Raw genomic sequence first — 24,479 nt, 5'->3', positions numbered from 1 at the left:
GTTAAATGAAACCTTGTTCTTTAAGAGAATTGTTAACTGACACTCAGTAGAACAATACCCAGGTTTCTAAATCCTGATGTTAGGTCATCAAATATCTGATGACCAAGTATTCAATTCAATCAACAATAAAGCAAAAGGATATACAGAATTATACCTTCAGGTGGCAAAACAGCCTAGCTCTATGAGCTCTCCAGGGCTCCACTGATTACTGACATCTAAGTATGTGGTTGCAGGAATCAGCCCTAACATACTCATCCTTTTCCCCCAACCTATCTCCATGGTCATGATAGTTATGTCTATACAGACCAACCATTTGGCAATGAATTGGCTCTCTCTGTGGTTAGCAGGCCATGAAATTCTATGGCCCCAAAATCCCCTAGAATCTGCTCATTCAACTTTCTAGTTCAAGCTGGACCGTTCCCTTCTAAAGGGACCATTTTAAGAGTCTTTCTGTAATGAACTCTTCCATTGTTTCATTCTAAACACACAAAAGCACTGTGATGCACAGATAAATTACTCATATGTCACTGTACACTATACCTAAAGACCTGAAGTAATTTTACAATTTTTGCCCAGTTATTCCATTTACGGTAATATTTGCAGAGAAATTATAATATTATGAGTAGATCTGTTAGTTCCTGGCATTCTTGTGCAAATATTTATACCTTTTTATAACATTGTACTAATCAATGTATTTCGCTCAAACTTGCACTGGCCTGAACAGCTTGACCAATCACTTTGACCAGTGACGAAGCATCTTTTATAAATTCTAGAAGCTACAGTGTTTTCATTCTAATAAACTGACATCTTCTGCGTGGCCTTGTCACATCTGTCACATTATTCATTAGCATTTGTCTTATTGCTTTTTTAATGGAGCTTTCTATTTTATAGCATTGAAATGTCTTTCACAGTTGCTTTCCTAATCCCTGGGGTTTCTTTCCTGTTAGTGTATTTTACACCAGTTTACCGTTTTACTTTCCATTTACACACTTCTGCTCTTCTCTTCCCACATTACTCTTTGCTTTGAAAAACATTTTCTGTTGAAAATGTCTGTGATCAAATCTCCAAACACAATGATTTTTCTTCTCCTCTAGAATATAAAAGATAATAGATTTTTCCTAACAAATGAAATACTCTTGAAAATTTGTGCCTAAATATTCCTCTGTCTCCCAAATATTGTTTACAAATATTTATTACAATCATTGTAGACTATGGAAGATTAGCATACAGTTTTGGATAGTATACTCTTCTTCATTAAATATTTATGAGGAGGCAATCCCTGACAATATTTTTTAGGAAGGTCTTCCATTATTTCAGTTATGGAAATGTTCATCATTTTAGGTTTTACTAACTGTCCTCTCAGAGCACAGCTAGCCTCGGAAATGCTAAATTTTGGATGCGTTCTTAACTGATTTGGTGAGGGAGGTGATTATTTTTTGCTCTATTTTCTCTGAATGGCTTAGGCAGCTGCCCTATAAACCTAAAGATGCTCAGTGAATTAAGCATGCACGAAACAGAAATAAAGTGACTGAATCAAAACAAATTACTATAGCTTTCAGTGAAGTCTTAGTCATCTTCCATACTCACAGAGAAACAAACACCGAATTCAGTTGTAAAATGTGATACATATTATGTAACTTATTTTAGAGCACCATTCCAATGGATCAAAACATTGCCTGTGTTCATCACTGGATTTGGATGACCAAAATTATATACCAAGGCAGCATATATCTTCCAGTGGTACAGATGTGAAAGCATGGTTAAAAAATAAGCACAAGCTGTAGAAAAAGATCTATGGTGAAGATGCAAACTATGAGATAAATCCAGTGATGTTCATGCACTCTAACAAAGGAGGTGAGGAAGAAGCGCATGCAGTACCTGGTGATCTCAGAGTCAGGGAGCAGGCCTACGTGGTAGTGGGGATAGGGAGCTGTAAGAAGGAAGCTTTTGTCACACTCGACAGGGGAATAGTGCCTAGGAGAAGGTGGTTTATCACACAGTTTGTTCACAGTGCTGTAAACAGGTTCAGGAGGCCTGGTGATACAGAGACAAGAGTAAAAGATCAGGTGCATATTAGTTGCTGAGAACATAGAGCAAACACAGCAATCATTTTAAAAGCATGCATAGTAAATCTGTCAAGACCTTTTCAGCAGGGATTTTCCAACAAGTAAAGTGTGTTGTTAAAGGAATCGTTAGAATTTGGTAAAAGTAGTATGGCATTCAAGTAACTGCATATAAAGATATACACAATACAGGTGGACCATAAAACTGCTCTATAGGAAGTGTGGCACTGAAAGGGAATATATTATCTCTGAAGAGGAGAAAGTGAAGAATTTTCCCACATACTCTGCTTTTTGCTTTTTTTATTTTTATTTTTAAATCAAACAGCATTACTTTTACACAGATTTCTGTGATCTTAATTTTCAGTACAGCATAGAAGAAAATATGTTTATTATCTGAAAAGAAGTATTTTTTACCCATTAATGTATGATACAGATGAAGGACATATTACTTTATAATACAACATACTCCTGCCCCAGTGAGCTGGGGCTTTGCAAGTATAGTTGTGGTCAAATTGATCCATATTCTGTAATAACACTGATGGTAACAAACAGTGTGAGCAATTCATCTCATTGGCAGGCAATTTGTTGTGTTTCAAGAGTTCTTTGCTCTCTTTTCAGATTCAGCCTTCAAAATCTGATTATGCAGACCACATCTGAAACAGTTGACCTCGTTGACAAGGCCACTGCAACCGCACTTGCAATGCTGCTCCAAGTTACAGACAGCAGCTTGTGAAGTTAGATACAACGAATAAGATCCTGAAACCAAAATTTCTCTCCAGCCACCCATCTGGGAGAGCCAATACTTACCACAGCCCTCCCAGGAGCCACCTGGGAGAGGGAAGAAGGGAATGCAGCCGAGGATCCACAGGAGACATCCAGCAGTTTTCAAAAAAACCCACACCACATACATAGTACATTTCTACCATGTAACTTCTCCAACTACTTTTTTGGCCCCAGCAGATACACCAGGGCCCACTGGCAGAGTGAACCCTGACTCATCATTTCCTGACATTTCTGCTCTAAAGAGTGCCAAGATGCAATTGCTGTCATATGCTTGCTTCTGCCAGAAGATCCAGGGTATGCCACTGTCTTTAATCACTGTAACACGGTATTAGCTAGATGGAAATCTTATTTCAGAAGCCTGAAAATAACACAAGGCCAAGAAGTTAAGGAACTTTTTTGTTCTTCTGGCTGCACTGTGCCTCACATGGGTGTGGGTTGTGCTGTGAGTTTCACAGGTACCAGAATTTATTACAGTCATGGATTTGCTGGCAGATACAGAGAACCTAATTTCCTTTGTTTTTAGCTTCTAGGTTTGTCCTCTGGGGGAAAAGAAGTAGCTACTTCAAAAATTGGTCTCACTCAATGTTAATAACATTATTCATAGCAATCTGACACATGCTTTGAGAACTCTCTGTGCCTGACTTTCCCAGGGAAAACTTTACAGCCAAAAAAATGGTAATTTAAGATTACCAAATAGAAAAATAGCAAAGCTGTCACTCATTTGGTTATAAAGCATTCTGTCAAGCATTTAGTAAAATCCCTTTAAAAATATTGAAAGTTGCAATCATTTTTTATCAGCATATTTTGCACTTGTTTCAGAGGGTTGGATTTAATAATTTATTAACTAAATCAATTGCTGCTTTCAATATAAAAGAAAACAAAACAACCCCCCCAAACAAACAAAAAAAATACCACCAAAAAAAAAATCCAGATACAAAACCCACTTCTATTTCACTTTTGTCCAATACTGTCTTTTATTCCCTCAGAAACCACTTTTGCTTTTAAGCAATATAAGAAAGAACAAGTACAAATATAAAATATAAATGATACCTACTAAGAAAATTAAAGAAATATTGCCCCAGTGGAGGAAGATGAATAAAAACTGTAGATTTCTCCATGGCTTAAAACACTAACCAGTCCACAAACAACTTGTTAGCTTCCTATATCCAAGTTAACTGTCTCCTCTGAGATGTACATGACATGAGAGTGTTGCTACCCCTTGAATATAGCGTGAATGCTCAAATTACACTGAGTCATCAGTGAGTGACAATCCAACCTTGTGCTGAGACACAAATCATGCCAGAGAGATGGAGAGATATGAGGAATTTCTTTGTTAATTGACAGTTACAAGCTGCTTGCAAAAGCAAAATGAACTTAAACATTCAACATCTACCTAGACATTGAGATCAAATTAATCCTTCAAATATAAACACAAAGTCCCTCTTGCCAGGTGGTAAGATAACAGGGAACTGGATCAAGTCACAGCACTGATTATAAAATCCTCTACTCATTGGTATTATATAAGTGATACCATGACCTAGTTAACAGCATAACCCATATTTGAGTTGAAGAGAGAGGTCTTAAGGTTAAGAAAATGAATTCTTACTTCTTATCCTTTTAAAACTTGGACTTTGTTGGACTCTTGGGTTAGAATAGGATTCAGGGTATCAGTTAATTCCAGTTGAAAGTGCATTTCCTGTAAGGCCTATGAAGTGGTCTGAGATTACCATACCCACCTATTTCCCATCAGATGCTACCCTGTTCAAGGTCATTGAGATCCCATACTGCACTGATCCTTTAGTAGATCCCTTCATACTTAATACTTCACACTATTCAGATGAATATGCTAGCAGCTATCAGCTGCGTAGCTGGGCTCTGACTGCATATTTTATTGGCACAGAAAAGCAAGAACTTGACAGAAAAAAAGCAATATGTAACATCCAGGGTCCAGCTCAGATCCTGGATAACAGGATATATAAATAACTGTATAAAGTTATTTTCTCTCTCAGTTTGGTTTAGTAAATATGAATTAAGTAATTAAAAAATATTTGAAAGCTGGGGTAAAAAATATAAAGTAGAAGAATGCATAAAACATATGGGCCAGATCACTGTTCTGGTCATACAAACTGTGTTCCATGTAGGCCACTAATCGCTTAAAGTAATACGAGATACTTGCTGCAACAGTTTGTCTTCAAATATCCTCCTGATTTTCTTCCCCTTCTCTATGGCAAAGTACAATAATAATAATAATAATAATAATAATAATAATAATAATAATAACTGCAATAGTACCTGCCTACTTTGTAAGACATCAATCCTGTATTTAAAAAAAAAAGATTATAAAGATCCAGCTTTATTAAATAATTGCAAGGCAGCATTTTCTCTTGTCATTTATATTTCTCCTCACAGAAAGAAGAAAGAACTTTTTTCCAAAGGGATCAGCCCAACTGGTAAATCCTGTCTTGCACATCTTCTCTAGTGCTATGCAGAAACAGATTGTCTTCTCTCAAAGCATGGGATAATGAGAATGTTATTTAGAAAGAGTTTCTAATGTGCCATTCTGAAAAAAATACAGTCAAGGTCACCTCAATTTTTCTTGCAAAAAGGAGCCAGACTGAACATAAACATTGATGCCTTATTTTATAATGCATTAATTCTTCAAATGAATTTAAAAACATGTAGCAGGTCATTTAGCATGCTTTAAGAAAAGTGTAAAGGCTAGATATAAATAATTTAATGACAGATTCACTCTAACTTATGTGCAATTGCATCGCTTTCAGGTACAGCAGGTACAGCTTCAGAGGTTTTATTTAAAAATAAACACTAAGCAGTTTTTGTAATTTTTATTATGAGGAAGAACAAAGAACTACATGATGGAATTTCTTTTGTCCATTATCTAAATTTTTGTTAATACTTATGCAAAAAATCCCCTTAAAATGCCAAATGAGTGAATATTATGATATATGTCTTGGATGATTGTAATATCTCTTTTAAAGGGTAATTATGTAATATGGGCCTACTCTGAAAAATAAGTAACTACTGCCGCAACTTCTTCTTTAGCAGATCTGCTCCCTTTCTGCCTTTAAACCGTTTATTTAGTGACAAACATATATTGTCACTGTCTTTATCAGTGAGCTAAAAACCAAGCTTTGTGATAAGTGAGAGCAGCAACTAGTAGGTCTGGATGTACAGCAATAATTATGTCAGCATGAGAATGAGGTATATAATAGCAGAGGAAAGGCAACAGAAAATGCAAGCAGTAAAGTAAGTATAGCATGGCTTGAACATGCCTCCCTAAATAGTTCAATTCATAGGACAGAGAATTGAGTCACTTAACACCAAAGGTAAGATTTTAAATGGTAGCATGAAGCTGGAATTATTCATTACAGACCTAACAGCAATAAGGCACAATTCCCACAGAAAGGTGGAACTAATTGGTGGAAAAGCTAACAGTAACAGTGGGAGGTAGCAAATTGATCTGACACTGGTTTTATTTATTTATTTCATAACAGATTGTATAAAGAAAGCAAATCTTCCTACTTGTTTGTTGTCCTTATTATTCCTTGTTTAGATCATCATTGTGTTATTGTTTCAGGCTGACTTAATTGCACAACAGAAGTTATAAGAAAATGGAATTATTAAAAACCATTCTCTCCTCACCATCATTCAGGGTCCTCAATTTAAAATTAACTTTTTTTTTTAATTGCAGAATCCTGTTTGGAAGGCTTCATTTGCCAACACATAGCACATTAAATGTTTACGGTTTCAGTTTTTAAAACATTTTAAAACCTTTTATGATATGGAAAGAAACCAGTTAGACTCTCATAGCATATGAGTATGCAGGGCTATAGCCAGGAAACATTAAATTCAATCTCAGAAAAAATCTCCCAATGCTACAAGTTTCCAACTTTTTTTTTTCCCTGGGAGAATCATATACCTTATTGTTCAATAGGGTAAATTAGAACTGAAAGTTGATTTTATTCCATAAGTTGCGTCCTGGTAATTTAAATGAGACCAAATGACTGATGTGACATGTTTATTTCAACTTGATGAAAGACAGAAAAGGCATGTGAAGAGCTGGAAGAAAATATAGAAGTACAGTACCTTTGTTCTACCTGGAAATTCTACGATTAATAATTTTTCAGCTTTTCCATTATTAACTCTTATTTTCATATGCCTTAAAGTTTTCTATAACAGCAAAATAAGTGATTTTTTAGCACAGTAGTGAAGAGTAAGGATTGCCTTGTTCCTCTTAACAATACTACTTTAACATTTTAATGGAGTTTTCAAATGAAACGGCCTAAAAGAAAGTGTAAGCATAATTTAGAACTTATTATTCTCCATCCAATTCTACACTCATTATTTTTAGCCATTAGGAATTATAAAGTGAAATGACTGCCTAATTTGAAAAAAAAAATATTTTCTATTGCAGTAATGGAAAAGAAGGCTCACCATAGGAATGGTGAGACCGTCAGACCAAAGGTCCTAGTCCCTTGCAGTGACTATTTAGGAAATAAGGCCAGTAAAGAACATCTCTTCCCTGCTCAGCTGCTGAAAATCACCAAGGACCACATGGACCAGAAACTAAATCCAAGGAAATTGCAGTCAGTAGCCTGTCCACCGTGAATCAGGCCTTATTCTCACACATATTTGAACATTTTTATATTCTTAGTCTTCATGACACCCTGTGGCACTGAACCTCACAAATTGATCGTGATACATCCAGAAAGCTCTACCTTTGTGTACTGTAAGCCTGTTACTTGGTTGGACATAGATAACATACGGTAACATTTTAGAAACTTCCATTTTCTATATTTTAAATTTGGCAATGCATTGTAAAATCCCTGAGTTGTAAGAAAGTGCTAATAGTACTTGCCTATTGCCTTCTCTTTGCCGTGGGTGCTTTCACAGATATCTGCTCTCTCTCTGACATCTTTTTTCTATGCTGGAATTATTTCTTATTTATCTTCCCCTGGAAACCATGCTATAGCCCTGCTCATCTCTGTCACCCTCTTCTGGAGGTTTTTCCAGCTGTCTCCATGTAGTGTTCAAGACTTGGATGCACGACAGATTCATAGAGAAAACTATTATATTTTGCACTCCTGTCCTTTCCTATCAGATCCTATTTTCATTCCTAATTGCCTTCTTGATTGATCTTGAGTACTGAGCTGACAGTGTCACAGAACTAATCACAGTCACCCCAAGGTGTCTTTCTTAAGAGGTAAGAGCTGCTGTAAGAGTTCATGTCCATGATAAACGATTCATGATATATGTAGTATGTAATTAAGGTTATCTTTTTCCTTTGTGTACTGTTGAATTTTACTTAGAATTTCTGTGTGCATTATCACTGCCAATATTACTATCTCATTTCAAAAATCTCCATACAAGCACTAAAGCAGATTCTAAAATTTGATTAATTTTTTTATAAGTGTTAAGTTCTAAGTAGATTCCGGTAGATGTATTAGAAACAGTCAAATCCTATTACTAGGGGATCTCTGACAGGCCTGTTTAAATATGCAAGGATAACTCAGGAATAACAGATTATCTGGTGACTTGACATTAACTAAATTTTTGCTTTAATATAAATTATTCTCCCAAGTCAAGACTTATTATGCTTCAAATAAATTTCAATAACAAAAAAAATAGTCTGACAATTATGCATCTGTAAAGTTTAACAATTAGTTAAAATCAAATTTGTGTATTAAATACACATAATATAAAATAGCTGCATTGCAAGTTAGCAATTTCATGCTTCAACCTAAGGAATGTATTTCACCAAGGGTACAATTCAAGAATTTACAGAAAAAACATTCTTTTCTTTCCTTAACTGAACATTTAATGGGTAACTCAAATAGTGTTCTTCTAATTTTTTTTTTTTTAATAATTTCTTAGATTGATCAAAGACAAAACCAAGAAAGAAATTCTATTCTGGGACACCATATTGAATTCAATGTAATCATCAGCAAAGTCACCAACTTAACACCTAGAGCATGGGAACTCTACTTTTGAGTTACTCGTGAGTAACCAGTAGCAGCAGCAGGTTTGCATCCTCCAGACAGACAGACAATGCACATGAGCTATCATGACAGACTGCCTGCTGGGATCAAACATGCATCATGCAAACCCCAGAAACCTTGTGTTCTTCTCCATTTTTCTGGAGAAAGAGATGTCTGAGCCTGAGCCTGCCAGCACCTTATCAGCAACTTTTCCCACCTGCTCTCTATCTCTGTTCCTTGCCCTAGTCTTCTTGCACAACTATTGATTATTCCAAACCTCATGTCTCACTGACTGAAGGATTTGCTGGTTCAGTAGCCGTGAGATCCATTTCTGCCCTTCTCCATTGCTTCTTCATGCCTCTTCACCTATTTTTCAATTATGTTCTGTTTTGTTATGAATTCCCTTTCCAAATCCAAATCTTCTTCCCTGATTAAATACCAGTCTTCCCTTCTTGTGATTTCCTTTCTCACACACCAGTAACAAGTTCTCCCTCATTTTCACACTCAGTCTCACCATAATCCTTTGTCAAACACACTAGCTCTATTCCCCCAGTCCCTTCACTGTTAAATCTAACAGCACAGGGCATTCAGAGCACAGAACAGAATGACTCCTGACTATGTCTCTGTGTCAGAAAGGAATGGAAGAAAAAAGTAGAGAGAAAAATTAGCTTTGGCCATGTAATGCTGTGCTCAATTTTGCTGGATTTTTTAAACAATCTAGTCAGCATGACAAAATTGTGAGAAGCTTTGATATACTGCAGTGTAAGTGTGGAATCTGAAAGAGTTTTACTGCAAAATATATTAAATACATTTTGGAGGATAAATGAACTGCAGTTTTTCTAAAGACACATATATGTTAGCTTTTAGATTGATTTTCATAAATAGAGTAGAAATACTGTATGGATTCAGTTTCATCGGCTCCCATAATTTAATACTCTGAAGGTTTGTATGGAATATTATGGTATTTAAAATATAATATCACAGCAATTTTTAACATAGAATAGAATAGAACATGAACTAAGGTTCATGTTCTCTCCATCCTTTAAATGACCAAACTGGTATGGTTAAAACAAAATGCAATTTAATTTGATAATAATAGTGGTTAATTAAAATTACTTTAAAAATAACAGATACAATTTACACTAAATTTTAAAGCAAAATAGTTATAAAACCTTTGCTATCCCTAGATAAAAAATCCAGCCCCAGGCAAAACATGAGTATTAAAATATTAACTTGAACATTTAATCTGCCAAATTTACAAGCTATTTAATAAGAAGAATAAACAAAAGGCATTATCAGTCTTCCCATATTACTAGATACAGTTTATTCTCTTTAGGGCATGGTGAATGACTGTTGAAAGCTCATAATTATTTGTCATGTTCATATAACTCTATCAGTGGACTTTTACATATCTTTACTCATCACACGTGTGGCAACATCAGGTCAAAAACATGGTGTAAAATTCAACATTTGAAAGTTCTACCTACAGCAAGTGAAGACCTTTGTTGACTGGGAGACATGAGTTTAAACTATGTACCCACCCAAAGACTTGAAGGAAATGCAGCTAACTCTTTTCAGCAAATGTACACTTTAAAAACATGCAGAATATCTTGTCAGTGGATGATCTAAGTCAACTCAGTAAAGATCCCAAATAACAGTTTTCAGGACTCATTGCTAAAAGCTGCAGTTCTTCAAACCCATTGCTGTGCTTCCAAAAACCATCGTTACTGACAGTTTTATAACACAGAAACCATAATATTAGTTGTAATGGTTTAATACTGAAAAGTCAAATCTGTGCATGAATAGAAATTTAAAAGTGTTTCCATAAAATATTGTCAATTCAACTAGCAAGTTTAGACAAGTAAACAAGAAACAATTGAGGAATGCTACTTTCAATACAGAGAAAGAGATTTCCTGAGACTTCAATTTACTGGTTCTGCTTCTTCTCCCTTCCAATTCCCAGCACTTCCTCCCCACCCAGAAAATGCTATTTTGCAAAAATGCATGAAAAAAAAAAATCAAACATGCTTTCCACAGCAAAACATATAACTCAGCTTTTTCATCCATGAATCTTTAATATCTAACCAGAGTTAAATGTTAAAGTGAATTTTTTATCAGCTGAAGCACAGAAGTTTGATGCTACATTTTCTGAACCTAAAAAGGAAATAAAACCTTAAGATGGTAGTTCTTTATTTTTATGGGTCTTTTCTCCTGATGTTGTTCACTAAAGACAGAAGAAAAGAACACCTAAAAGCTGCAGGATTTTTAGGCTGTAATTTCAATATTTCTAGAAATTGGAAGGCAGAAATATGCCAAAGAGAAAATTGTGACATCTCTCTTAGCTGTATTAGTAATAAATGTTCCACAAAACAACTAAAACAAACAAACAACTTTATTTTTTCTTCCTACTACCATAAAAAATTTTGTTGGAAAGCATCTCTGTAGGTCATCTGATTCAATCTTGTGCTTGAATTAGGATTATTGACAACATTAGATCAGCCATAATTTTACCTAGCCAAATCTTAAAAATCTCAAAGGGTGGATATTTCACAACCCTTCTAAGCAAGCACTACCCCAGCACTATTCTACCCATCTGGTGTTTTAATTCCTTCTCAAATTGAAATCAGAATCTCCAAAGCCAGTGCTTGTGGCCATTAGTGCTTCTCTTCTCTACTAAGAAGAATTTGGTTGCATCATCTTTGCTACTGAGTGCTTATAGGGTGCTCTTACGTTGCCCCTTAATCTCTTCTTTACAATAAACAAGTCCCAGCTCCCTCAACACCCCTCTAATGTCCATGTGATCTAGGGCTCTGAGAATGTGTTGGACCATCTCCACAGCTCTAAAATTCAAAGAATGTGAATTGGTCACAGTCTTCTAGAAAATAACCTCTTTTCCTGCTGACCATGTTTCTCCTAAGATTACCTGACTTGTAGTGAGAGTGTACTCCAGGGTCCATATTCAACTTGGTGTCTGCAGTAACCTCCAGGTCATTTTCAATGAAGCTGTAATTCAGATGTTTGTTTCATGGTCTGTACAAGCATGTGCAGCTCTTCCACCTGAGATGCAGACTTCTTACTGAACTTAATGAGATTTCTTCTGGCCAAGTCCCCAAGTATATCAAGATACCTCTAGAATACAGCTCTGCCATTTGTCATGTTAACCACTCCCTCCTAATTTACTATCCTCTGCAAATTTGCTGAGGGTGCACTGTGTGTCATGATCTAGGTCATTGATGAAGATATTCACTGACACCCCAGGTATCCTGAGCTACTCTGCTCATCACTGACCACTTGACAGATGTCGAGGGATGATCATTACCCTTTGAGCCTAGTGGTTAAGTCAGTTCCCAACCCACTCTCTTTTAGTTCACTCTTCCCCAGCTTTCAGAGTGCTGTGGGAGACTGTGTCAAAAGCCTTACCAAAATCGCTGTGTGAAAATTAGCACAGCCATGCTGGAGAAGGCTATCGAGCAAGGTAATACAACATACAATCCAGGAGATACCCAAAAGACTATCCAGGAGGTTTCCAAACCATTACAAATCATATCTTTTTTCCAGCTATGCTTAGTTGTCCATGTTCATCCAACACTTCCTTATGTTTGGATGAGAGGCTGTTAGAAGAGTTTTAAAGGGTGATCCCCATGTTATAGCTTCTCCTGCCCACAAAAAAAGTGTGACAAATACCTTTGCAGCCACTCCCTGTGGCAACTAGTGGAGAAGAGGACTCATCATGTGCCCCACAGCAGATTCCACATGTACATTTGTGGGAATTATGACATGGGCCACGTACTACTTTGGAGCCAGCTGAGTTTTCACTCAGCAAAGAGACATCCCTGCTCAGGGCAGCACCTGTGCTGTGGCACTGCTTAGTATAGGGCAGCCACTCCTCTCACCTCATCCAAGCAGCTAGTCATTTTATTGGGAAAAGCAACCAGTCTAGACAAGCACACAAATTGCTTTTAGTAAATCTATGCTGACTATCCCAATTACCTTCTGGTCCCTTAAGTGCCTGGCAAAGATGAAGTTGAGTGCTTCAGCTTTTTCTATATTATCTACCAGTACATTGTCTTGCCCCCTATTCAAAACCTTTTTCCTTCCTCAGATTTTACCTTCATTTTTGAAAGTAGCACACACCTGCAGAATCACTTTATGTTTTCCTTTATGACACTTTTAAGTCTTAGCTCACATCAATCAGCTTTCTCATTTTGTCATTAAGCAGTCAAGCAATGCTTGCTTATATCTTTCATTTTAGGTCATCAGAAAGCTCTTTGCTCAGCCAAAAAGGCCTTCTGCTGAATCCCCCTCCTTTCTGCTCAACAGGATGGTTCTCCTTTCTGAGTACTCAATAAGTTTTATTTAGAAATCATCCATCTTTCATGGACCCTATGTTTCTGTGGCAACATCCCAAGAGATTTTGCTAAGCAACTCTCCAAAAAGGCTGAAGTCTGCTCTTCTGAAGTCTTAACAATCATAACTTGCTGAATATCTTTCCAGACTTCCTTTGAATCATGAACTGAACCAACTCATGGTCACTCTGATCCCAACTGTTATTTATCACCACCTTTGACACTAGTTCTTGCCTTGTTGTAAGCAGCAGGTCAAGCAGAGAAGTAATCCTGCTTCTCCCCTCTAGCAGCATCAGGAAATGGTCAGAAACACAATTAAGGAATCTCCTGCACTGCCTGCACAACAATTTAATCTTACTAGAAACTAAAACAATCAAGGTCTTACTTTCAGCATGATGATGATTGTACTGGTAGAATTACTTGCCATATAGTTTTTATCCACTTTTGATTCCACATTCTACTAACCTGAAATTGTGTTATTTTATTTAAAATTGAAAACGTGACAATTTTTATAAAAAATACAGGAAGGCAAAATTTCCATTCTGAGTGAATTTAAAATAAATCCAGAAAATCAAGAAGTAAATTATGTTCATCACTGATAGCATTTTGGACCAATAATACACACGACTTCAAAAAGCTCAGTAATTAAAGGACAACATCCAGTTTCATTGAAACTTGTGGTTGATGATGATTTGTTACTTTTTAATCCTTTGTGCTCAGATTAGGCCATTTTCCCCCAGAGTTTTACCAAGTAAAATTTATACTGAATTTTTTTCAGACACAAATTCAATATTAGATCAAAAATTACAATTTTTTATTAATAGAAACACTTATTTTTGTTAGGCAAAATAGAAGTATTTAGGTAAAAAGACCTTAGAACTGGAACAAAAAACCAAAAAAAATATTGAAGCAAAAAGAAAAGCACGATAAAGTGGGCAAATTGAGTTGAATGTTCAACCATTTAAGCTTTACTGATAGATTCATTATCACAAGTAAGTTAAAAGAAAGCTTATCATCAACCTCACTCAAATCACTTATGCAAAGAATTTCAAAATTTCAAAAGCCTTTTTTAGTGGAGAAGTTACTGTTCCAAGTATTTTTAGCTGGCACAAATGCCAGAAATGTTGCAAGACTGCACGGGTAATAAATTTCCTTATGTGAGCACAATTTAAATTAGCCCTGTAAACCTATTAAAGCAAGAACTAGGTAGTTTTAATGGATAGCACTGCAGTAGCTGGCAAACATCTTAATTATAAAATATTGTGTGAGAAAACCTAACTATAAATGCTGCAATCAAGGAATTGATAGGCTTTACTAAAATTATCGATATGATAATTCAATTACTGAAAGATTTTCTAAACTGGTCAGCAACAAAGAGTTTCTAAGTATCTTCTTATTTTAATAGCAGACTCATCAGCAAATCCTATGGCATTGGGCAGAGAGAGTACATTCACTGCTTTCAGTCTGTAGCTGTGAAAATCACAGTGAGATTAACTGTTGCATTTTCAGCAGTCCCTCTTGAATCAATAGACAATAAATAGATAAACAGACATTGAAAAAACCCAGTCTCTGCAGCATTCAAGGGTTAAATCATCTGGTTTTGAAGGTCAGAGCTTCTTAGTTGTTGTAGTCAGAGGAGAAAACTGGTCTCTGGCTCTTGTTTGGGTGTCTCTCCGAGAGTGCTGTATGATGTATGTCCAGTGAGGAAATGCAATGGCAAGAAGTGTCATTTGTATTATGACTACACTAATTTTCTCTTTGTGCTTTTGTTGCCTGGGTATCAGTGTAGCATATAGACTATTATCACTAATAAAATGAAGTTCATAATAGCCTCCTCCTTTTCAATAGGTCAAAGTTAACACCTGTTCAGAAATATGAGATTTCCATATGATTTGCTCCGTGGCATTCAGAGACTGCTCCTATCACTTGACACCCTTATTTCTTCCAGTGCCACACACCTGCCACAAAAGGTCATGCTTTTAGAGTCAGTCTCTCCAGTCAGTAGTGCCGATGCCACAAGAAGACTTTGGATATCAGACCTTCATTAGACAACCCACTAATTTGGAAACCAGACAGGAAAAAGAACATAAGAGAGGATTGTTTCACAGAATACACACAACTTCTCAGGGCATTCATTTTTGCTCTCAAATGGATATAAAATGGACATTGGTGTGAATACCTCAGTCAAGAAACAGACTGTGTCAGTATTTTATTTTACTCTCAGGAGCTAAACCAGCAGAATTAACTTGTTTAAAACATACTAAAAGTATCAAGATAGAAATGGCAAAAAAAAAGATCAAAAGGACATACTAACTAATTTCAATACATCGTCTACAGGGTTCTTTGAACAAGTAGGCTTTCTACTGGATATCTGCTAAATTATTGGGTAGGACTGTCACCACCTTCCCTTCTATATTTTTTTCTTTTTTTTTGGTAGAAGTAATTAAAAAGTTAAAATCAGCTACACAGAACATAAAGAAACACAGGACTTCTTCATTGCCGTACAAGCCTTTTAATTGTTTAAATGGTCTTTCAATTGTCAGGGCAGCTTATCCCTTTTAAGGATTACTTCCTTCACTTTTAGGGAGTTCTTGATCTCCTTGGCTATTATTTACTTTTAAGGTTGTATTTCTTTTCTGTTTTTAAACTTTACTAACTCTTTCTCAGTAATAATGGTGCTGACATCTCATTGCAGAAGAAGACAATTCAGCACTACAGGCTTATTGACAAAGCCTTCATCATTGTAATCCAGATACTGTAATGCTGATATTCCTCCTATACATGAGTGTTTAAAAAGTTATTTTAATTAGACCAAATAAAACCTTGATGCGCAATTTAATGAAATCAATGTTTTAACTATTAATTAAAAATGTAACTTCTTGGAACCCTTTGGAGAAAAGTCATCCTAATTGAATGTCTCATAAGTTGAAGGAAAACAACTGCAGCTTTTCATCCTCAATCAAAACAAAAGAGAAATTCTCTTAGCCAAAACAGGGACACAAGGTGTGGTTTCCGCACATTTATGTTCTGATTAAATACTGTATCATGATTTAGTTAGTCTGAATCTGTCTGATCCAACAAGTTAACTGGCTTGAGATTGTAATCATGTGCAACGAGAAAAATGAAATGCAAATTAGCAAGTTATGAAGCTGACGAATACATAAGTGGATGAGACTCTTTGGCTTGCGAAACACAGCAGGTCAGGTTAGAGAACCAGAACAGTCCCCTCCTTGCACAGAAAAGAGATAATTTCTCATTTTCTGTGACATTAGACATTATAATTAGACATTATATTAGACTCATGCTACAAACTGAACAAGTGCTGTCTTCTAGGTGAAGGTAGCACTCTTCAAACAAAAAGATAAATACATACTGTTTCATCACTGACATTCATGTTCATCTAATACAAGGCACAAAAGAACCCCCCCGGCATTTTCCTATATATCTCTCCTAGATGGAAATCAACTACATAGATACAATTCTGCTACTGTACTTCCTAAAGATTAATAGAAATTTCCAGGTTCATTTTGCCGATAATCACATCAAAGAATCCCTTGCATTAACGTATCTAGTGCCACTGCATAAACAGTTTCCTTTTAACTTCTATGCTCTCACAGAAAACTGTTTCATATTATGATGTTCTAAGGGTTCAGAAACTTTTGACAGTTTCCTCCTTTATTTAATTGCAGCCTGTTTAGACATTTTTTCTTTTCCCATAGTGTTTTCTCTCCATAACATTAATTTCAATGTGTCCACACAGTATATTTCAACCTCCCTTTCACTAAAATAAACAATCTGGACCTTTTGGTGGTACCGTCACAGACTGGTACCATCACACAGAACGATACAAATGCCCAAACATCCCTCCACCCCTAAGTGCTGTGAGCCAGATGAGTCACTGATTCTGAGATCTCCTAGTTGTGTTAAGAAGCAGGATATTTTGCTCAGTGCCAGGTTGTTCTAGTGCAGCCATGGTGTTTAGGAACTTGTGTGGGATTGCACCCAGACAACATGGACCTCCGGTCAGAATTCATTTCTGTGATCTTTCTCTTAGTGGTTTTCATACCTGTAACAGTTTCAATTCATCTTCCCTTGAAGATGAGTAAAAAGAACTATATGCTGTATTCTATTTCAGATGCACTGAATGCTTTACCTATGTCCTTTGCAATTGTCATGGAAAGTAACAAATAAGGAGAAGCATCTGACCTGGTGTAGTCATCCTCCACAAGCATGTGCTTTGGAATAGGTGAGTATCTTCCTGGTGAGATAGGGGCCAGGGATGCCTTGTACTCTAAAGTGCCATTGTTTCCAGAGAGTATATGATTTTCCATTGGTGGAGAATAAGCTGATGGTAAAAATAAGCATTTCTAGTTAGCAAGTTTCATGTTTCATTAGACATCACAAGAACGCAATTTTTTTATTTAAGTACCAGGAACATTACAGTGCTGTAAATAAGATCAAAATAAACAATAATTGCCCGAGAGAGCTTAAAATATAACAAGAAAGAAAGAACAACTGGAGTTTTCATGAAAATAAGACTAATACTAATACTAATGGTGGCTCATTTTCAGGGATTGACTCTTTAGAGGATATTCAGTTTCTGAATAAGGGGCCCGAATAAACTCTCCTGTTTGGGAGACAGGATACATTTTCTTCACTTAGGACTAACTTGAAGAAGCAAATGCAAACAAGAAAGAATAAGATTAAAAGCACATTCCTCTTTTTGGCTCAAATATACAGCAACGGGAGCAATATGGTAAGAGCTCAATGCAGAATAAGAGCAGGAATTTTATGTATGGCAAGAATTACTATAGTGAAGAGTCAAAGTTGATCTACTAAAGGTGCCCAAATCTGCAGTATAATTGAAATTTCCTATCAACATAGATAGTATTTAGACCACAGTAAATCTGTATATTTAAAATAGAAAATGGATGTTAATATTAATCATTAATGACGAAAATCATAGGACTGTGTTGTCTAATTCTATATTGAGTTTTCAGGTTTTGCTGCTTGCTTGCTTTTTGATATTCTGAAATTATCTGGGATATGTATGACTGGAAAGATGCCATAATAGTTGTATTTTGTCTCTAGTTAATTTAATTAGAAAAGAAAATGACAAATACGAAAAACGAAAAAGGTTTCTGCAATGAGCTATGATTAATTTTCTCATCAGAAGACAGCAGCTAAACTTTCTACTATTAGTTTTAGTCTTTCTTTCAGATGCTGAGATACAGAATGTTTCAAAGCAAAATCTTTCTACAGGGAACGGCCATTATGAATTCTGCAATACTCAGAACATGTAGGTATAATGAAAGGTTCCCTGAGGACAAATGAATCTGTATGCACCAACAGCTTGGGAACGGCTACGGCAAATCTCTTCAACCTTTACTCTCCCTCTGGAATTACTTCTGTCTTCTCATATGCTGCTGATCTATAATCTGACATAATAAAACATACTGTTTTAGAGCTCCCAAATTATTATTTTGAAAGTATTATAAAACAGGAGATTGGATAGGGACATTTAGCATTTTTACTTCCTGGGCTTTGCTAGAATCCAGACCAGACTGCTACTGAACAACATGATTGCCATCTGTTGTAACATTTGCTAACTAAATAGGTATCCTCAGCACAGTTGAGCATATCACCTGATGTGCACATTACAAAACCTTCCCTTCTATTTTTATGGAGTAGTCTGAGTGAGGAGGATCTTGGATATTTAGCTTTTCCCTCAACTATGTCTGTCCACAGTAGCAACACTGTCCACAGTAGCAACACTGTCCACAGTAGCAACACTGTCCACAGTAGCAACACTATACAAAAGTGTAGAAAAAATTAAATCTTTAGCATTTATTGCCTTTAGTTAACTTCCCTGCCCTTAGCTGGCCTTAAGTGCCCCTAGGATTATTGGCAGGAGATCAGATCAGTTGCTGAAGCTCTTGTCAAAAATTAAATTGCTATTCAGTTGTTAGATGGTGCAGTTGGTCCCTGTTGGTAGTTGAACCCAAGGCAGGCAGTTTTTAATGAACAGCTAAATGAAGAAAGGGAGTTTCAGTAATGAACTGTTTAGACTAATGGGCACCAGTGGTACAGAGAACTGTAACTGAAATGTTAAGATTGTTGTGAATGACAAGAGAATGGGAATGCCTGAGTATGGACATTAGGATGACTGGCAGAAGGGGTATAAGAATGACATGTATTGATAAACCTAGATTAATCAATAGGTTATCAATACTCAATGTAACTTGTCAGGAAGGCCTACACCCAAACTAAAACAAATACTCAAGCCATATAGAGATGATGGTGGGAGATAAATGCTAGTTTGGAGTCTAGGACACACAGATAAGGAAACGAGAGAGAAGTGAGTAAATCCTGAAGACAGGTAAAAGTGGGACAGATGGGAGAGACAGAAGATCCTTATTGCTGTCATCTCTGTAAGAGTACAAAACACATCGGCAAGGAGGTTGTCAACATAAGAAGGTATATGTTTATGATAAGGACTCCATGGCCACCCATCCAACCTTGTACATTGTCACTTTAGGGAGTCCTGGGGATGCACCTGGGTGCACATCTTTCTACCTGAATGCTGGATATGAGCCTATACAATTTTGAGTGCATGGATATGACAGCCTGATTGAAATCAGTTCATTTTAAAATGAAGTCATCTTCCTCTCCTATGGGATACCTCACTGATTTTTACTATTGTTTCAACATCTTTTCCTACAACAGACTGTGCATTGAATGCAAGGACAAACAAGGCCTTGGCCCTCTGTGAAAAATATCAGATGAACATATATAAAGTTAATGGGCAAACTAATAATAAAGCAGAGTGGAACAATAATTTTTGAAATTTTCACTGTGAGGGTAGTGAAGCACTGGAACAGGTTGCCCAGAGAAGTTGTGGGATGCCCCATCCCTGAAAGTGCTCAAAACAAGGCTGGATGGGGCTTGGAGAAACCTGGTCTAGTGGTAGGTGTCCCGGCCCATGGCAGGGGGATTGGAACTAGGTGACCTTTAAGGTCCCTTCCAACCCAAACCATTCAGTAACTCCATGAATTGGATATACAAAGAAAATAGATAAAGTTTTGTAAGTAGAGCAGTGTTTTTTACGTTGCAATTAATATTTTATTCAAAGATATATTTGCATCAGGCTTTTCACTAAGTTTTTTCAGGACAGTTTGCTGCTTGTTCCAATTTTTCGGTGGACAAATCTAATCATATTTCAAAATACATTTGCATATACTTGTTTCTGTAATTGTCACAAGAGTTACAGCTCAGTCTGATCACCTGCACCATGGCTAATCGGAATCAGCACAGCTGTACATTATCTACATTGTTACTTTTGCTGCATTGTTACTTACGCGGTGATATTATTTGCAATATTTCATGACTGTACTTAAGTGGCAATAAACATTTCATTTTTGTAGCCTTCCAAGGTGTTTCATAAACTTTAATGGGGTACTTTGAACAAGCTATGAAAAAACACAATCATCAACTGATAACTCCTACAAAATGAGTTGCAGAAGTCACTTACAGTGAGTAATATCTGGTGGGCCATAGGGATCGGTCATGTAAATAGTGGTGGGCTTTCCAACTTTCAGATAGACTACATCTGATGTGTTCTTCAGTATTGCTACTGCCTCTTCATGGGTAACTTCTTCTAAACTGTAATTATTTACCTTGAAAGAGAAATCAAACAGGTAAGTTGGAATGCAGATATAGACACAAAAACTGACACAGCCCTGCAGTTTTAAAAATGTTGGGGAACATCACTGTAGACAAAGAGCACTAAAGATTACAGAAGCAGTATTGCTGCAAGGTAGAAAATACAGTTTTCTTAGCACATACATATTCAAAGACTGATGTAGCAGTATTGATACACAGAATCATAACGTTTCCAGAAGGCACTTGGTCTTGGCAGTAGAAAAGTGCTTTGTGATATTCTGTAACTGGTATAATAATTAACATAAAACTGTGTTTAATAATAAATTAATAACACCACATTGGTTATGGAAACTGTCTACATTATTTGACCTAACAAGATGAACTTCCAAATTCCTCTTTTAGCATGCATGGCTGGGACCTCAGAAATACCAACACCCCAAATCTTTCCATCCCTGATATGACATTAACAACTGAAATAATAACGGGTACAAAGTGGTATACAGAATATCTATGAGGTGCAAAAAATTAAATAGGGCAGTTCTGGAAGAGGAAAAGGGATTTTTTGATGTGAAAGTTTGTCAGTTTTCTGGAAGCACAGGAAAGAGACGTTGAAAAAAGTAAGAGAATGTAGTACTGGTTCTATGCATTTTTAGAAAAGAAAAATATTTAAGTAAGGATAAGAGCTCAGGACTACAGATGAAATAGGGAAGTAAATGCCTATTATGCTTTACTCCCACAGAAAGAAAAAAGTGTCAGAAGTGGTTTATTGTAGAAGCATATATAATTTATTCACATATAAATCCACTATATCCACAGAATGTCAACAGACTGTCTTCCTGTAAACAGAAGTGTGAACGTTCCCTGCCTAAAAAAATTCATTCTGAATGGAGAAATTATAGGAAAAAGGAAAGAAGCAAACTGTGTAAATACAGGTTTCAGACATGTAGTGTAAGCCAACAGAAATAACAGAATCATAGAATACCTTGAGCTGGAAGGGACCCATAAGGATCATTGAGTCCAAGTCCCTGCTCCTCGCAGTACTACCTAAAACTGAACCATATGACTAAAAGCATTGTCCAGCGACTCCTTGAATTCTGGCAGGTTTGATGCTTTCCTGGGGAGCCTGTTCCAGTGACCTACATTTCACAGTGAATGTTGCATATGCAATATTTTATTGTCATTTAAATTGCCATCCTCCAACTTTGACAGTTAATGCAAGGATTCCTTTTAAAGATTATGCAGAAGTGGCTCCTCAGCTATAATATAACTGTAAATCACAGAAAAAAATCCCTTGTTCTTTCTAGGGAATTTAGTATCAATAAATTACCAGAAACCTGAACAATAAGCTGGATGTGACAGTAAGCTACTGCCAAAGGGTCTGGTAACTGAAAAGAAATCCATTTATTATGAATCGCTGGAGGATTCTTCATATCCAGACAATTTCACCAGCACCAAGAAAGAATGACTGCTATTGTATTGCTAAATGTAAGGATTCTGTTTAAACTTTGTATCTTTTTGTGTTTCATCTTAAATCAAGGCTTTTTTGAAGTAGAGAAAATCTCACATAATCTCACCCACTATACTGCTGCTGTAAATCAATGTTCTTAGTCAAAAAAAAAGAAAAAAAATGAAATATCTTAGCACTTTCTGGATTTTGACTTTTGCTCTTTTTAGGAGTGCCTAAAAACAACTAAGGCCCAAATTGATGTGATGCAACTTTTTTCCAAAGGTGGTGTTATTTTGTTGCCGGTGGTTTTTTTTGTTGTTTTGTTTAGTTTTTATTTGGGGCGGTTTTGTTTGTTTGTTTCTGCTTTCTTGTTTTGCTTGGGTTTGTTTTTTGGGATTTTGTTGGTTGTTTTTTTTTTTTTTCTGGAAATCTAGCTGATAAAAATCATGGCTAGGACTGTTGACTTCCATCACAACACACTTGGATGTCACAGTTATGAAGTCAGAGAACAAATAGCCATTTTATAAACAGAAAATAAAGCATGATACATAGGAAACATATTCTCTATGACAGGTACTATACCTTATCTCTCTGACAATAAATTTACAGGACAGGTATTTTACCAACATGTTGTACAAGTTATTGAAATCTTGAAGTTAAGATTTTAGGAGTTGAAAAAATTCTAAACTAGGATTCAATATTCATGCAGTTCTGCATTATGTTTATCCTTATACAATTAAAGATCCTACAGGTCATTGCAAAATTTATGTACAGTGATTTTTTTTCTCTTTTCTAATACATATAAGCTTAAGTATGCAGAATATTGTGGAAAACTGAAATATGCAGAGCTGGAACTTGGTAGAACATGAAAGAAGGTAATGTATTGTGGAAAACCAGAAAAGGAGAACTTCAGAGAAATAATGCTGAAAGAAAATTTGATGAGATGAAAGGACCCTTCAAAGTGAACAAAGTTCTGCTATAAAAAGTATTCCAGCAACATATACCAAAATTGCTACTCAAACTCATCCTATACGTATAAAAAATCAGAGGTATCCTATCTCTAGGGAGAACACTCCTAGAAAGAAAGTTTGTTATTAATTAATTTTGTGCTGGACTGCTCAGTTCTCAGTAAACACAGAAATAAAGTCAGAGTCAATGTACACATCAAGAGAAAATAAACAATGAAACATGTCGATTCATTCATAAAACCAAAGATTCTCAGTGGTGCCATAAAGTTTCCTTTAAATGGGAGGTCTTTGAGAAGGAGCTAAGATCTCTTAACTTAGTCATCTGCCAACATCAATTTAGAATTACTGTATATAAAATATACTATGCATTTCCAGGTTTCCTTCAGAAGGTAGTCCTTGCTTTGGATCTACAATTTCCATTAGTAATCACATATGCATGTATCAGTATATTTTCTACTTTTTGATCATAAAACACTGATCACAAATAAAGACATCTGTATGTATTCTGATTTACAAAAGAACTTGAATACCTAGAAGAATTATTTCTTCAGCCCCTAGACATTATTGCAGGATGACTGTAGTATTTAATTTTGTTCATAAGGAAATCTCTGGATATCATCAAAATGTCAGGCCAGTGATGATAATAATCAGGAAATACAATGTTGTAGTTGTTTTTATGGTAAGATTTATAGAGAGAGGAGAATTGCTCAGAATCTCCAATAGAGACTATTTCTTGTTTCCATAAAAGCTGCCTATTTTAACAGAATTTCAAGTACTAAATATGGCTTTTTTGGTGGTTATGGTACAATAAATGCATCATAGCAAAGCTCTACTTCCTCCTGTTGAGATGACCTTATATATTTGCATATAGTTTGCAAAAAAGAGCTGAGTTAGAGGTAAAGAAAATAAAGAGCAGGAGATGTGTACAAAATAAGAAATCAAAGTGTATATGGTATGCAACCCTTTGAGATGTTGAATCTTCGGTGCAGAAGGACTGACATCAATCTGAGTGGGCAGAACAAGCATTGCATGCCAATGTTCTAGATCTAAGAGGATAACTTAAGTAGGAATTAATTAAGGGAGAAAAACCCCTAAGGCAAATGCTAAAAAAGATATTTATCTGAGTGATCAAGTTAGTTACAAAGCTGGGTACTTGAGACACAACAGGAGCCAAAGGCCAGGAGCCAGAAGGAAAATAGGCATGGAGCAAGTGG

At 36.0% G+C, this 24,479-nt stretch overlaps 1 protein-coding gene across 34 annotated transcripts in view; it reads right to left on the bottom strand.

The window, feature by feature from the left end:
- DLG2 (discs large MAGUK scaffold protein 2) overlaps positions 1-24,479 on the bottom strand; it is a 998,134-nt gene that overhangs the window by 258,248 nt on the left and 715,407 nt on the right. For 28 of the 34 annotated variants that reach the window (XM_064644938.1, XM_064644939.1, XM_064644940.1 and 25 more), the window contains 3 exons: positions 20,720-20,864; positions 17,395-17,533; positions 1,879-2,034 (listed from right to left, as the gene is read on the bottom strand). In XM_064644938.1, coding sequence (XP_064501008.1) covers positions 1,879-2,034; positions 17,395-17,533; positions 20,720-20,864 — 440 coding nt within the window. The remainder of the gene's footprint in view (positions 1-1,878; positions 2,035-17,394; positions 17,534-20,719; positions 20,865-24,479) is intronic. The other 6 variants (XM_064644948.1, XM_064644951.1, XM_064644950.1 and 3 more) reach the window with 1 other exon arrangement.

The sequence above is a fragment of the Pseudopipra pipra genome, chromosome 2 (genome assembly GCF_036250125.1).
Source record: "Pseudopipra pipra isolate bDixPip1 chromosome 2, bDixPip1.hap1, whole genome shotgun sequence".
Classification (NCBI taxonomy): domain Eukaryota; kingdom Metazoa; phylum Chordata; class Aves; order Passeriformes; family Pipridae; genus Pseudopipra; species Pseudopipra pipra.
The sequence above is the reverse complement of the archived record's forward strand: the minus strand, read 5'-3'. Positions and strand labels throughout refer to the sequence as shown.